This window comes from Dermacentor albipictus, chromosome 1 (genome assembly GCF_038994185.2).
Source record: "Dermacentor albipictus isolate Rhodes 1998 colony chromosome 1, USDA_Dalb.pri_finalv2, whole genome shotgun sequence".
NCBI classification, from domain to species: Eukaryota; Metazoa; Arthropoda; class Arachnida; order Ixodida; family Ixodidae; genus Dermacentor; species Dermacentor albipictus.
Genome location: NC_091821.1, coordinates 161,922,020 through 161,936,678, shown reverse-complemented (window position 1 = coordinate 161,936,678; position 14,659 = coordinate 161,922,020). Strand labels below are relative to the sequence as shown.

General features: G+C 47.0%; 1 protein-coding gene across 3 annotated transcripts in view; it reads left to right on the top strand.

Moving 5' to 3' along the window:
- Positions 1-2,402: 2,402 nt before the first annotated feature.
- The window catches only part of LOC135911344 (uncharacterized protein CG3556), a 110,381-nt gene continuing 98,124 nt past the window's right edge, over positions 2,403-14,659 (top strand). Inside the window, exon 1 of one of the 3 annotated variants that reach the window (XM_065443578.2) lies at positions 2,403-2,623. In XM_065443578.2, the coding sequence (XP_065299650.1) occupies positions 2,515-2,623 (109 nt within the window). In that variant the 5' untranslated portion in view covers positions 2,403-2,514. The remainder of the gene's footprint in view (positions 2,624-14,659) is intronic. The other 2 variants (XM_065443583.1, XM_065443591.2) reach the window with 2 other exon arrangements.

The window sequence follows — 14,659 nt, the reverse complement described above, 5'->3', positions numbered from 1 at the left end:
CGCCTGACGTCCTTGTCCAGATGAACTGCAACCCTTGCGGAATTCGCTGGTGGGCCTCTGATTCCTTGCGCCTGGCTCGCTGCTCGTTGCTCGTTGTGGGGCTTGCCGATCCTGTCGTGCTGCGCCAGTAAAGTTTCGTTCGTTCTCCGTCCTCGCTTCACCGTTGGAACTTGAAGCTTATCGGACGATGATCGGCAGTTGATGATCAAACGCAGGCAGGAAACGATGAGGTCAGATGTACAAGAAATATTTATAGGCAAACTTTTCTATATACATGGCAGGTAAAACAAATACATTACAAACTTGAACAATTGAGAAACAAAGTCTCACTCTTCTACTGTCTCAAGGACTGTTAGAGCCCAGACTCGTTTTAACGTACATAGTACGGAGGCTCACTGGTCTATCAGCAATCCTGATCTCAGCCAAGTCTGAGGGACAGCATGTCGTCCCGATTTTTATAGCCCAAATATACAAAGAAAAAAAGGCGGTAGGGCCGTTGGCCCGTCCCACAGGTTCAGTTGCCAATCAGAGTCAACCGTTTGTTAAGCCACCACCCACAGGGATGGGCTTACTCTTAAAAATAAACATATTGGAAAACAAAGCTCTTTTCCTTCTTCGCCAAAACTCCGTTGCCCTCTCATTTCTCCGTAGTGAGTGACCGGCTCAGCAAAACACGCCAGGCCCGAACAAGTTATCGCTAGACCGTTTCAAATGCCAACGGCGTCTAGGCTGCACCTGTCTCGGAAGCAGGGGCACCGGCACCACGAAGTGCCGCTGTACTCAAAGTTTGGCCGTCTGGGAGACGGATGACCCTCCTTGTCCTTCAAATTTATTGTCTACAAGACAAAGTTCTTTGAGTGCGTGTTTCCAAGACGCCGTCGTGCGAATGCACTCTTTACGTGCGCACCGCATTCCTACAGCGTGCACGGTAAGCTGGTCTTAGACACCACGCAGGCAGTCGCACCCAACAACAATGCTGGCGATTACCTTCCGGAGGCGTAGAGGATTAGGTCCATGCTCACTGCATGCAGCACGGAGTCAGAGTTGCTAAGTCCTTCTTAACCTCGGCGGCGCCTCCAATTAGTCAGGGACTCGGGCGCCAGGCTCACAATACCTTTTGTACAGCGGTTCGTTTCAAGGCTGGTCTGTGTGACCCGTCGGCGGACTGCCAACATCGTGCGCACAATACTGACTCCCAGGAATCGGCACACGCCCGCCTGGCACCTGCCGCGACACGTCACCCAAACCCGCGCGTTGCCTGTGACCACGCATAACACGGCAACTGTCGCCCCGCTGACATGGGGGGAAGTGAACCCCCTCTCTATACACAAAGCACGAGGCCGATTCGTGAGACTTAAGAACCCGAACAATCAGAGCGACCTTACAGTGTCTTTTGTTGAAGCTTAGTGGGCCTTCATAATTTGGTTGCACCTGCATTGCTATAGCCCCACTGGCCCTCGGCATGTTTTGCCGGTGGCAGGCGTCACTCCAAGCCTGAAGTTGTAGCGTACTGGGGGTGAAATCGAGCTTACCACTGTCAGATTACAAAAAAAAAAAACAACGAGTATTTGAACTTCTGACAATCAGCAACCCAGATAGTCCGGTCAGATAATTCTGTAGGCGGCGAGGTCGCTTTATGCAGGAGAAGTCCAGCCCAGAGGATCTTATATGCCTAACGACTCCCTTGATTTATCCGCGATAGACCGTAGCAAAATTAACACGCCTGCCTTTGCTTCTCTCTCTGTCTTTCCGTCGACAAGAAGCATTTTATTTCGTATTTTGCGTACCATACAAAACAGCCATTTTACACGCATTTTTCTGTATTTTCGTCGCATAATGTAATCCATCAGACAAGAAAACCAACTTGTTCCGTTGCATAAAAAGTTGGGACATGAGATAATCGCGCACTTGTGTGATGTCTGCATGTGTGTGTATGCACGCGTGTATGTAGTCAGTGTGTGTTTGTGGAGTGTGTGCGTGCGTACGTGTGTATGTTCTGCGTGTGCGTACGTGTCTATGTGCTGCGTGTGCGTATACATGTGTGCGCGTATGAATGTGTGTGTGTGTGCATGGGAGCGTGTCTATTTTTTGTGCGTGTATGTGTCTGTGTATGTGTGCGTGTATGCCTGTGCATGTGTGTGCGCGCGCGTGTGTGTTTGTGTGCGTGTGAGTGTGGTGCTTGGGGCCAACGACATCTCGCGTTTAAACGAGTTTCCTGACGCCGGGCGACGACACCCTGCCGTTGGCACATCTACGCAGAATCGCGCCTCCGAAGGGGATGGCGAAGCAAGGCGTAATAACAACACCAAAAAAAACGTAGAAGGGGACCCATGCAGAGAGACACTCCAAGCAGTGGGAGCATCTCCTATCGCGCAGGCGACGGGTTCCGCTTCGCAGTTCGCAGCAGCGATCTGATAAGAGGACGACTCTCGCTGGCCCTCGAAGCGCCGTTCACTTGACAGCAGAGGAACTGGCTCAATCCGCGGGGCTCCACTGCGCGCACAGAGAGACATCATGAAAGGAAGCCGCCACGATCCCGCTGGTGCCCCGGCGCCCCAGCGATCCCTACTGTTGGCCCTCCTCTGCATTGTTCCGCCACTGGCCGTGAATGGCTTTCAGCTCGGTGAGTGGCGTCGTCGTGACATTCGTGATTTCTTCTCTCGTGCGCGCTGCTTGCCGGAACCCCGATTTCCGTCCGAAGCGCGCTTTTCGCTTTCCCCGTGGCTCAAACAGGATTAGGTTTTGGCTCGATGGGCTCCCAACCTAACGCATCGTTTTCTTTTTTTTTCTTTTTTTTTTGCCTCCGGCCGCACGAGATCGAGAACGGCGCTTAAACGAGGGCGCCTCGCGGTCTGACGCGCCACTCGAGCGCCAATTACCGCCGCGGACGGCGGCGACAGCGCTTGGGGCGCTGTGGCGCGGCGCCAAATGCGTCGGACGCACGAGGAGGTGCTTGGCGGCGCATTACGGCCCCGAAAGACGGCTGGAATTGGTTGGAAGCCGATGTCGAGTTCGTAGCTCTTCCGCGGGGTGGTGAACCCCACTTGCTTTCTTATTTCAATATTCGCACCTGTTATTATGCCTCGACAATCCCTAGTTTCAACTATGCCGCAAAAAAAAAATCCTAGCAAGCAGTGGCAAAAAGGACGGACCGCAAAATAATCGAGGTTCACCCAACGTACTAACTGACAACGCGTGCGCAAGTTTCAACCTGTATAAGAGTATACGACCAATAGCTCTAGTAAAGGAACGCTGCAATCCTGAACTATATTGGTTCTCAATTTTCTTGGCTAAGCACATAGAAAGTTTCTTCATTCGGAGGAAATTATATACAACGCTGCATTTGGATTCGTCAGCGACTACAGAAAGAGGATGTTTCCCGGAGGGTATGTATAATGTAATGATCCCTTTCGCTCGATTCTCTGCCTTTCTTGTCATTTGCCACTCACGGCCGGCTGATCATGGTGATAACGAAAGCGTAAGATGAGCGCTGGCTGGTTCCCTGACGAAGCTAGCGCAGAAAGGAATTGCAATATAATCGCTCCGTTGTGCGTGCGTCCTGCTGCCGTTGTCACAAAAATGCTCTTACGTTAGAAGCATTCATAGGAGAAGCTGTCAGTCAGTCGCAATGTTGAACATAATATTAGTGAAGACAGCCTGTCAATGGCAAACAGCTTATATCTATACTTCCGAAGGGCTGTGGGAATTCTACCACTAATAACTATAGGGGCTAAATCCACAAATCTTTTCGTTCGTAAGTGCTCTTTGCCATTGGCCGGTCGCCTTCCCTGTAATAAACATGTCCAGCGTCAGGAATGGCGGGAATGATCTCTAGCGAAGAACTCGCGTGTGAGAGCTGTATGAGAAGATAGGCCCACTTTAGCTCATGTTTCAAGCTTGCCGAAGCCGCCTTGGAGGACGCGACCACACGCACGTTGTTAGCTATTGCATGGAGCAAGCGTCACTATTTCTTATGTTCTGCTTAATAGCATAATTATAGTCGAGAACAATTAAGCAACCTCGCAAGCAATAACTTAAGAGCAAAACTTAGAGAACCTGAGAAAGTTGTAGAGCGTTCTGGGAAATATCTAATGTGGCAGTAATTTTGACTTGTTACGTAATAATTTTTTCGGCGTTCAACGCAAAACCATTGAAATATGAAAAAAGCAAAAACAGAAACTTGCCACATGAGACACGTCTGCTTGCGCGCCGCGATTGGAGTACTCTCAAACATGCCGCGTATGAATTAACGGTGAATTTAACTAGTGTGCTGTCACTTAAAAAAAATGGCAAGGGAACGACGCAGGGATTGGCACCGCACCATTTGCGCCAGTGATGCTTCCATCGCGGCGGTTGAATAAAGATAGCCCAGTCATACTCCTGTCATTGGCCCGTAACTTTTTAAGCGGCAGCACACCAGCCTAAATGCGCTCTTTTGAATTCCAATTTGAAGTTGAGAACATTGGTGGAAACACCTAAAGAAGACCAATGCTGAGATGTCAGCCTCTTCCATAAAATTAAAGGCATACACGAATCACGCGCGCCGGACGCCGTGCAATTGGTGAAGCCGCTGCATTACCTCACAGTAGATATAACTGCACGCGAACAAACCATTTGCCAGTAAAAGCGAGCAACATCTATTCACTAATTAAACTGACTACATCAATTCACTTAATTATTACATACTTTACGGCACATACTTATTTGAAAAATTGAAGGAAATCGTCATAAAAGTTCAACTACCTTGATCACGCACGCGGGACCACGCAGTGCGGCTCTCCGTCCAACTCCTCTGTAACGTAGAATGGTGGTGTAATGCAAAGCGCTCCTCTTCGCAAGAGCTGGTGTCGATTAGCACTTTACGCCGCTTGCGATTCAAGGCACAGGCGCTTAGAAAGCAGGGGAGAAGCGGGCCGCTTTTCCGCGCGAAATGGCCAAGGTTCCTGTTACGCCACAATACCACGTCACAGGGATGGCTCGACCGCGACCCGCGCTTCGCGGTCTAGTGTGCCTAAGGAGGTGAATTGAGCGAATAACTTGACAACAGCCATGTCGGCCTACATGGCCATATTGTAGTGCAGAGATGCGCAAATAGACTTTGATGACAATGCCCTTCAACTTTTCATTGTAAGCATGTGCCGTAAAGTTTGCAACGAAGAAGGAAATTGGCGTAATTAGTGTGTTTATTGAACGAATTACTTTGGCTTTCCGTCCAGGTGATGTATGTCTGGGAGGGTAATTGAACGGCAGTGGTATAATACAAGTGAATTTTGTAGGCTTCTATAAAATGCAGTGAAAAAATATCAGTGGTTATATATATATATATATATATATATATATATATATATATATATATATATATATATATATATATATATATATATATATATATATATATATATATGTGCGCGGTAATATGGTGGTGATGTGTTTTTTGATTACGCAGTAAAGAGGTGCACTGATGAGCACTGTTTGGTGGGTCAAAACGCCGTGTTATATTATAAGCCTATTGTCTGGGGCCTGGATTGCCTGCAGTGTCAGCAGTGCCAGCGGCAGTTTTCTTTCTCTTCGCCCAATGGCAAGCGTGAAAACGAACACATAGGAGGCGGCCCGGCGATGGCATGATAACGACGACGACTTGACGTTGATGACGACAGCTGTTGTCATCGCCACCGTTAAAATTTCTACTTCCTGCTCTTGTCATGTACATTTCCAGTTGTATTAATTTACTTTCAAGCGCTACAAGGACGAAGCTGATGGGCAAAGGAAGCTGCGAAATCTGCCTATGCACAAGAAAAGCCTCGGCTTCCGGGTGCACGACCCGTCATGCAGCTTTATACGTAGCACGCTCCTCCTTTTGGTGGGATGCGAATTGCAGACCGCCAAATTGTGTCAACATTAAGGCCTTTAATAAATGCTATGCGTGTGTTTTTAATGCGTTTACATACAGCGTTATTAATAAGGACATGTTTGCAAGCACTGTACTCATTTCTACTGTTGCTAGCAACCTTTGAATAGAAGAATGGCTCACCAGGAACCATGTTTTCCCGAGGAAAGTCGAGAAGCAGCAATTTATCCCGAGGAGTCAGATCACGCAGTGCCTACTTACGCCTTTTGTGCCATGCCAATTGGCATCCGATCGCCATCTGCGAGTGGAGAACTCGGACCTAAATCTGGCTACGAGGCTACGAGACATTTTGTCTTATCAACCAATGCTACGAACGTAAAAATTCTCGCGTTTCTTCACGGTAACCTCATATGCGTTCTTTAGCCGATGCTACCTCGTGACGATAATTACTACATATGCTTTACGATTAAAAAGAAACTAGCAGAATACTGAGTCTCTGATTGGCTTAACTCAATTACAGAGAACAGTAGGTATTAGGTCCCAATTTCTCAGTGCGTTTAGACTTCCACTTGATCTTGAGAACATACTATTGCAGGCGGCCCGGTGTTGTCTTGTAACCACACGCGATGACACACATATCCCACATGGTTTCACTTGCGCACCCGCCACTGCCCACCTGGAGTACTGCTCTACTTTCACTGTACCCCTCTACCACCTACAGCCTCCCACATCAGCACGATCTTTCTACACACTATCCGTTCATTTTCCGAGTCAATATTGATATCCGTTGTAATTCTTTTCTAGAGCCGCGCAAGATCATTCGCTGTATTCCGACCGCCCTATTCGCTTCACATTGCACAAATCGGACCCGCAGTGGTTGCTTAGTGGCTATGGTGTTGGGCTGCTAAACACGAGGTGGCGGAATCGAATCCCGGCCATGGCGCCCGCATTTCGATGGGGTCGAAAAGACCCGTGTACTTAGGCTTAGGTGCACGTTAAGGAACCCCCAAGTGGTCCAAAATTCCCGAGTCCCACACTACGGCGTGCCTCATAATCAAATCGTGGATTTGGCTAGTAAAACACCATGTTCTTTTTTTTGCACAGATCTGCACAAAAGAATTTAAACGCTATTATTTTGCTAATTCTGGGCATTTTCTGACGTGGAGGATGATATCAGAATATGAATATATATCTTTTTATTTATCCTCATCTGGGGTCTTACACCTACCGGGCCGAAGTCTTTTTTTCAACGGTGCAGCAAGGGCGTATCCGCACAGTCGGAACACGGACCCGCTCAGGTGCATTCCTATAGCTTATAACGACTCATCGTAGTAGAAGGCGGACGTGAGCGAAACGCTAAGCTTGAAGCAGAATAAGTGCTGCACTGATTCCTCGCACTAACGGCAATTTTTTTATGTTTTCTTAGAACCCTTGCAAATTCTTGCATACGGCCGGACGAACGGACACGTCCGGCTCATTCTCTAGCTCATAACTGGCGTTCGCAGTAAACGAAGAGGCTTACTATGACTGTTGTTGCCTCCTAGTTATTTCCATGAAGTCTATGGGATCCCACTGAATTATGAGCCGCGCTTTTATCATCTTCTTGCCCGTGCGTTGTAATCTTGGATTCCAACACATGCAATTCATTCTGTGGAAATTCGAAGATAAACGTAAAGGCAGACGCTTGGTACGATTTGTCTCCAATAATGGACTGCTTTTTGTTGTTATTGTTGTTAGTGTTGTTGTTTAAAAGACGGCAGTCTTGCGTATTTACAAGACTCAAGCTGCATCAACTGCATTATCTTGGCTTTCGTCCGACGCAATATCGCCAGGTGCGTTAAATGGTTCAATGATAGTGAAACGCACGGGAGGGACCCACGCATATCGAGCTCGGACGACTGGCTACCAATCATGCGGTACAAATGAACGAGATGACTGGCTAAATTTTAGTCTGTCATGCAAGATTTCTGTCAACATAAATTGCCCCATAACTTATAAGAAACTGGCGGAGGAGGAAAAAATATGCTGCCCCGTTGAAATGCAAGAGCCAACTACTTTATTTTTCCTACGCCCCAGCGCTCGCTGCCTCGGCACATTGATGCTGCCACACGGCGACCCGTAGTATAGACGCAGTCTTGATGAGAAGACCAGTGCACACGCTTTCTTTTCGCTCTACATGTCTTCGTACAGGCTGCGGGGTGGATGGTCAAAACAGGAAGGATGGTGCCGTCTGCGGAGGTGTGCACGAAAGCGGGCTCGCGCTTGTCTAGTGACATTTTCTCTTCTCTGGCACCCACGTGAATCGTGAAGTGTTTGTCTTGCCGCTCAATCACAAAGTGTGGGCCGGTGTATGGCGGTTGCTGAGACTTGTGAACTGCATCTGTCCGCAAAAAAAAAAAAAAACGTGAGTGGTGGCTTGTGAGTCCTTAAAGAGGAACGGCTTGTGCGTTGATTTGTACAGTGGCGCCACTGGACGGATTGCTTTGGAAATGTCTTGCAGACGTTTCAGATAAGGAGGAGTATCCAGCTTGGTTTCCTGGTTAGGCCTCTGGCAGATGAACTCAGCAGGCAGTGGTATTGAAGTTTCGCAAATGGGCTATATGCTGCAGTACACCGAAGCTCTTCTTCAGCATGTCGTACGGCGTCTGGCTTGGTGGCGCAGTTGTCTCACACTTCGACGGCAAAGTCATTGGGCAGGGCGATGAGTAGGTAGCCGTGCTTTGTTTGCAGTGAAGGGACGTTAGAGTCTCGAAAACGGCCCTCTACATGAATAAACCAAAAGTCCAGATGGTATGGCCAGAATGGAGGTAGTCGTACTGCGTAGCGATTCATTAACGGGGTCGGGGACTCGGTTGAGTCGGTGCTTGGTAGTGGCCTGGTAGAAACTCCTGGAACGTTGTCTTCCATGGTCCGGAGTCACCACTATGGTGGAGCAGGAAAACGATGCTGCGACGTTGAAATGCAAGAACCAACTACTTTATTTTTCCAACACCCCAGTGCTCTCGCCTTGGATGACTTCATCGTGGTCGGCGCATCGGCACATCGGCGCTGCGACAAAACTATATGAATGAATGAATAAAGCCTTTATTTCAAGAAAGGGGACGGCTCTAGGCCGCTGATGGGGATTAGGAGGGAAGGGAATGTGGGTACCCAGACTCTTGGCTGAAACACTTCTTCATCTCAGTCTGGGATCTTCCGCTTTATGCAGGCTCAGGTGCATGTTCAGTTCCGCCGCTCATGTGATCACATGGGCTGATCGACCCCTTCTACACTACTCGAAACAGGCCACTTTGTCTGCCATATGTCGCAATGGCTTTCTGTGTTTCAGGGTTAGTTTGTATTGCACTTCCTAGTGTTCTAATGTCTCCGTGTAGTAGATGCTGAATGTTGGATCTCCCTTGTGAAAAAGCTGCACAGCTCCATATGAGGTATTGCAAGTCTGCTCTGCAAGACTCCTGGCAATGTGTGCACACCAATGACATCTACACGGACGCTGCAATCACAAACTACATAGCAAGCAAGGCCTGGGTTAGCACATCTGCACCCCAACACAATGGCTATCACACATGTCAGCTTCCTGGGGGTGCAACCTTGCACGCTGAGCTCTTAGCTATATGGGGAGTGGTCAACACCATTCCCATTGACATGAGAGACATTGTAGAGCAGAGTGTGCGAAATAATTATCGGATCCTTATTGATTCGTACGAAGCAGTGGCCGAATTAACGGGACCTACGACAGATGATTCGGTGGCGAACGACACCACAAAACTATATAAAGAACAGTGCACGAACCTCGCGTACACTCAAACATGTTCTTTGAAATTCATAGAATTCTCGCTTTGAGGAACTTCTTGACGTTCTGAATGAACGTACAGAAGTCGATGGTCGACAAAATAAATGCCAGACGAACACAAAAGGCAATCCAGGGCGTTCAGATAAGCTCAAGTAAAAGCGGTGAATTGCCTTGTGTGAGTGAGCCACCAGACTCACAGAAGGTAATCACAGACTCGGCAGAAATGCGACAAAGGCTCGAAGCCTTTGTTGCAGTGATCCCCGTTGCACCTATCATTTTCCGTCCAATAACTCAAGGCGGCACGGGCTTTCTGTAGACGTATGTCCTACTTTTCTCAGAAGCTTACATGGACTACCCAACGCCTCCACCATATATGTTTTTTTTTCAGCTGTGTGGAGCTGTGCTTGGAGCGGCTCTCGTGACACGCAGACCACATGATGATGAGTAGGAAGGTTTTTTTTTCTCGAGGGCGTTAGAACTTACCGCGTACCATAAGTATTCCTTTAAACATGTCTTAGACAGCCTTGCCTTCGTAGGTAACGTAGCCCGTGCACTTTTTGCTAAAACTGTGCAGCATCTGCAATTTCCTTCTGTCGCTATCGCCACCCACTATACATCTCTTTCTTTCCCTCTTTCCCTTTCCCAAGCGCAGAGTAGCTGACTAGAGGAGTACACCTCAGGCGTACCTTTCTGCATTTGGCATCATTACCCTTTTTGTTTTTATTGGTGTGATGTAATGGGAGAGGTTAGCGCCTCTAGATAGCACTGGTTACTCCTCATCGTTTCGCAAAGAAAAATATTGGCTCAATATTTGTAACAAAATGCAGCACATAATAGTCGTGCGCAATAAATCCTACAAAATTTTCTGTCCATGTACATCCTCTACAGGACTTGTATACATAGTCTTGTGTGATCTTGGTGAACGGGTGAAACTCCTCCCATTTCATATCTGCAATACTTCGTGGTGAGTTGGCCTAGCTAGAAGTCTGCTCGCCTAATTCTACTTCTCAAGCCCGGCAACTCCACTCCTAGCATACATGATACCGGCCAATCCCAATGTCTAGCTGTGTGAGGAAAGTGATGGAGGGAATGATCCTTGCACACCTGCCTTGTTAGCTTCTCATGATACGATTGCACATCTGTACTGGCACATGGAGTACCACAATATCTACCAAGGCGCCGTGGCAGGCTTCGAGCGTGGACGCTCATCGATGAGAATGTCATAAATCTGTCAACGTACGTCCAGTACCAGAAGAGCTGTAACTCTCTTGTTACGACTCGCCCCCAAGTCGACAGCGCTTGGGGTGCGTGCTACATATTCTGCGTGCATTGGTGGTACAACTTGATGGAATTTATCAACACGATTTATCAAGGAAGCCTACGTACAATCAGGCTCTTCGATTTCGGCTATGCTTTCGTCCAAGTGCGTTAACAGTGGCAGTTATTGAAATCACTCAAGACCACCTCAACAGGACCAGTTGACGCACCAAGGCTACACAGAAGACACTTTGCCTGCGCTATTTGCTACCATTTAGCCTTTTTATCTGCAGAGAGGCCACGCACCTCGTTTTGCAGAACGGTATCAGCTCACTGTGAATAGTTGCCATTCTGTTTCACATCCGCAGGGAGACCTCTGACTCCCTTTTGATTCCTTGTGTAGCGCTTCGTGCATCACAGTATACGAGATGTCCAGAAATATGTAAGACATTTGTGATCGCCGGCGTTCAAGTTCTTTATTTTACTCCTCTTACATGGTATGTACAGCGCCCACACGCACACATGTTCCGTGTGTCCCAGCTAACGCTAGCCAAAGCGTTCAACAACAGCAACAAAGAAAACACACACAATCCAAGGCACAATCATAAGATCTTTGATTATGGCTCATCAGAGGTCTGACAAATGAACACCATAAAGCTTAACATTGTATCTTGCACGATGTTTTGTCACAGTTTTTTTTTTCTTTGAACACTTTGGCTAACGTTAGCTGGGACACCCTATAGTATATACCGACGGCTCACTCACACCGAACAATTCTATCAGGAAAAGCCACCACCGTCCAGTTCGAAACCTCTCACATGACAACATACAAAGCGGCAGAACAAAGCGGTTTCAAATTTCGTTTTATTAACGATTAACAGCCACTCCAACGGCCAATTTTCTACGACTCGAAGGTGGCACCGCAGTGGTTACTGTCAACTTTGCGGCATGGGTCCCCATAGACAGTTCATGTTTGACATTACAGAGGCTACACATTGCCTGGCTTAGGAGGGACTCTGGAATGGCTACCAAGTCATCAGGGTAGTATCGGTGATAAAAGTGCCCATGAAGAGAAAGAGAGAGACAAAAGGGGAGGAAAGGCAGGGACAAATAACTATTACGCAATTTTAACGTCTTTCCGTAATCGCTGGAAATACCTGCATGCATGAACCTGCTTCCGTACTTCTTTATTTGGTTATGCTAGGCTTTTCAAGAACTTTGCAATGCTTACAAACATTTCGTTAAAATAACTTTTTTTTTATGTACAATGGCAAAGCCTTTATCGCAATTCAAAAAGACAGGGACATGACAGCGACACACTACAGAGCCAGTGTAAGTACCGGCTGGCTACCCTGTGCTGCGGAAAGGGCTAAAGGGAAAGAGAAAGAAGAAAACAAAAAGTGAAAAAAAAAGGTGCACATGAAGCTGTTAGACAGCCCCATAAAAAAGACCGGCATTCATCGATCCCGTTTTCCAGCAGGAGCAGTGCACGAAAGTTAAGAATATTTGCACTCTAATGCTGGATACCACAGTGGAATGAACCACATGCATGCCAGCCCACAGTCACTGAACCCTACCTGAAGCTTTCGGTTTCCGTCAAGATTGCCCCGATGAGATTAAGGTGTTGGGTGTGGCGATCATCGATTCCTACACATCCGCAGATGGACAGCGACACCACAGCTTGTGATCAACGTGGAGACAAGGAAACTATATGTGTTCGCCATGGAAATGTGAATGTTCGTCAAATGAAAATTGGGAAAGCTACTGAGAATCTCTTAGTCAAATAAAAAAAGCTGAAATAACTATTACGCAATTTTAACATCTTTCCCTAATCGCTAGAAATGTCTCCATGCATGGACCTGTGTCCGTACTTCTTTATTTCGTGATGCTAGGCTTTTGAAGAACTTTGCAATGCTTACAAACATTTCGTTAAAACAACTTTTTTTATGCATAATGGCAAAGCCTTTAGCGCAATTCCAAAATACAGGGACGTGACAGAAACAGAGCGCTGTCCTGTGTCTTTGTCACGTCCCTGTTTTTTTTTTTAATGGTGCTAAAGGCTTTGCCATGAGTAAACCGCACCAACTAGCCCAAGAATCAGCCTTGTTGAACTTTTTTTGTTTTTGTTTTCTTTCGGGCCTTCAACAACTTGGGAAATTTTATATAACTGCCGATATATGAGGATATTATATGACACAACCGTTCACTAAGCCATTACACTAAAACACACGGTATTGTTGCCGAAAATTGTTTTATGCAAATTATTGTCAATTGCGATTTATTTATATTTGAATTGTTTGCTTTTTTTTCGCGTCACCCAGACAATTACTGACACTTGCAACTCAAAAGCTCTTATTAACTATCTTCAACCTTATCTCTCGTCGAAATTCTTCATCGTAGATATTTAACATGTTTACAACAATTTTTGCGTGTCCCAATGAATTCAAAATTCTATCTTAGTGGAATACTTACGCGAAAATTGTCAGCCTTGCACGCTTAGGAACTCATTACGAGGGTTGCGCATACCAACGACTACTTAGTAAAATATTAGGCTGTGGCAGCGAAAAGCATGCAATGATGTCATGGCAGCTTTTCGCTTAACGAAGGACAGGATCGACTGTCTGTGAGAGAGCCCAAAGAAGGGAGAAGGCAGCGAGTTTACCTGGAACAAGAAATCCGGTTTGCTACCCTTCCCAGGATGACGGGGGAGAAAAAAGTAGAAAGGTAAGAAGAACTAGATACAGAGAGACAGGGAGCACAGACCTACGACTACAACCGGTCAGCATCTCCGCAGACTTTACACAGCACAGCAGCGTTTCTAGCAAGCCACTGCAGAAGAGGGTGACCGAGGCACTACGAGTTATTAAGGACAACCGACCTGCACAAACGACTGCGTTCAGGAATATGTGAAAAAACGAACTGTTATGCTTTTGGGTGGAAAAGGTATTGCAGTTTGTAAATGAGTGGCAAGGAGATTAAAGCAAACTTTTACCACGCCAACGCTCGCTGCAGGAACGGGTGCCTAAGAGCTACGCTCTAAAAAACGTTAATCCATCACATGGCGTCGGAAGGCACGGGGCCTGTGACACTCTGCCTTGCAAATGAGCTCTGAAGCATTGGCCGTTAGTGGTGCCCCAAGCTATAAAATGGAGCCGAAACTTGGGGTAAGCGTTTTACTTTACCGTGGCCGTACCACCCAAATTCCAGAACACAAGAAAGAACAATTTTAATGAGACAGAGAGAGAGAGAGAGAAAGAGAGATAAAAGTAAATGAAAGCCAGGGAAGTTAACTACAGGATAACTGTGGTTGCCTACCCTGTAATGAGAAACCGGGAAAGGGAAAAAGGCAAAAGGTAACATACCAAATGAGCTCGCCAAAACGACAGAGATAAATATACTGGGGCTGAAATGCAAAATTGCGCTGCAAGACACGCGGAAAAACTTGTTGAATGAGAAACAGAAGAATATACCGATTTTCTGTCGAGTATCCAATTTCGACCACTGAGCCAACTGGACTGCATGCGAGGGCACAACAACTTATGCCGACAAACAAACATGCAGTTTCTTTCCACTGCTCCTGCTGTCCTTGCAGCGCGGATATTTACCTAAATGACTGCTCTCGCGCGAAACTCGCCGCACGAAAGGAATAGGGAATTTTTGAAGAACTTTATTATAGCTCCGGGCCACACAGCCGCTGCGTCAGCGCTCCTTCAGATGGACTATGGCTACGCAACAAAGAAATTAATTTGATTAGGCTGTCA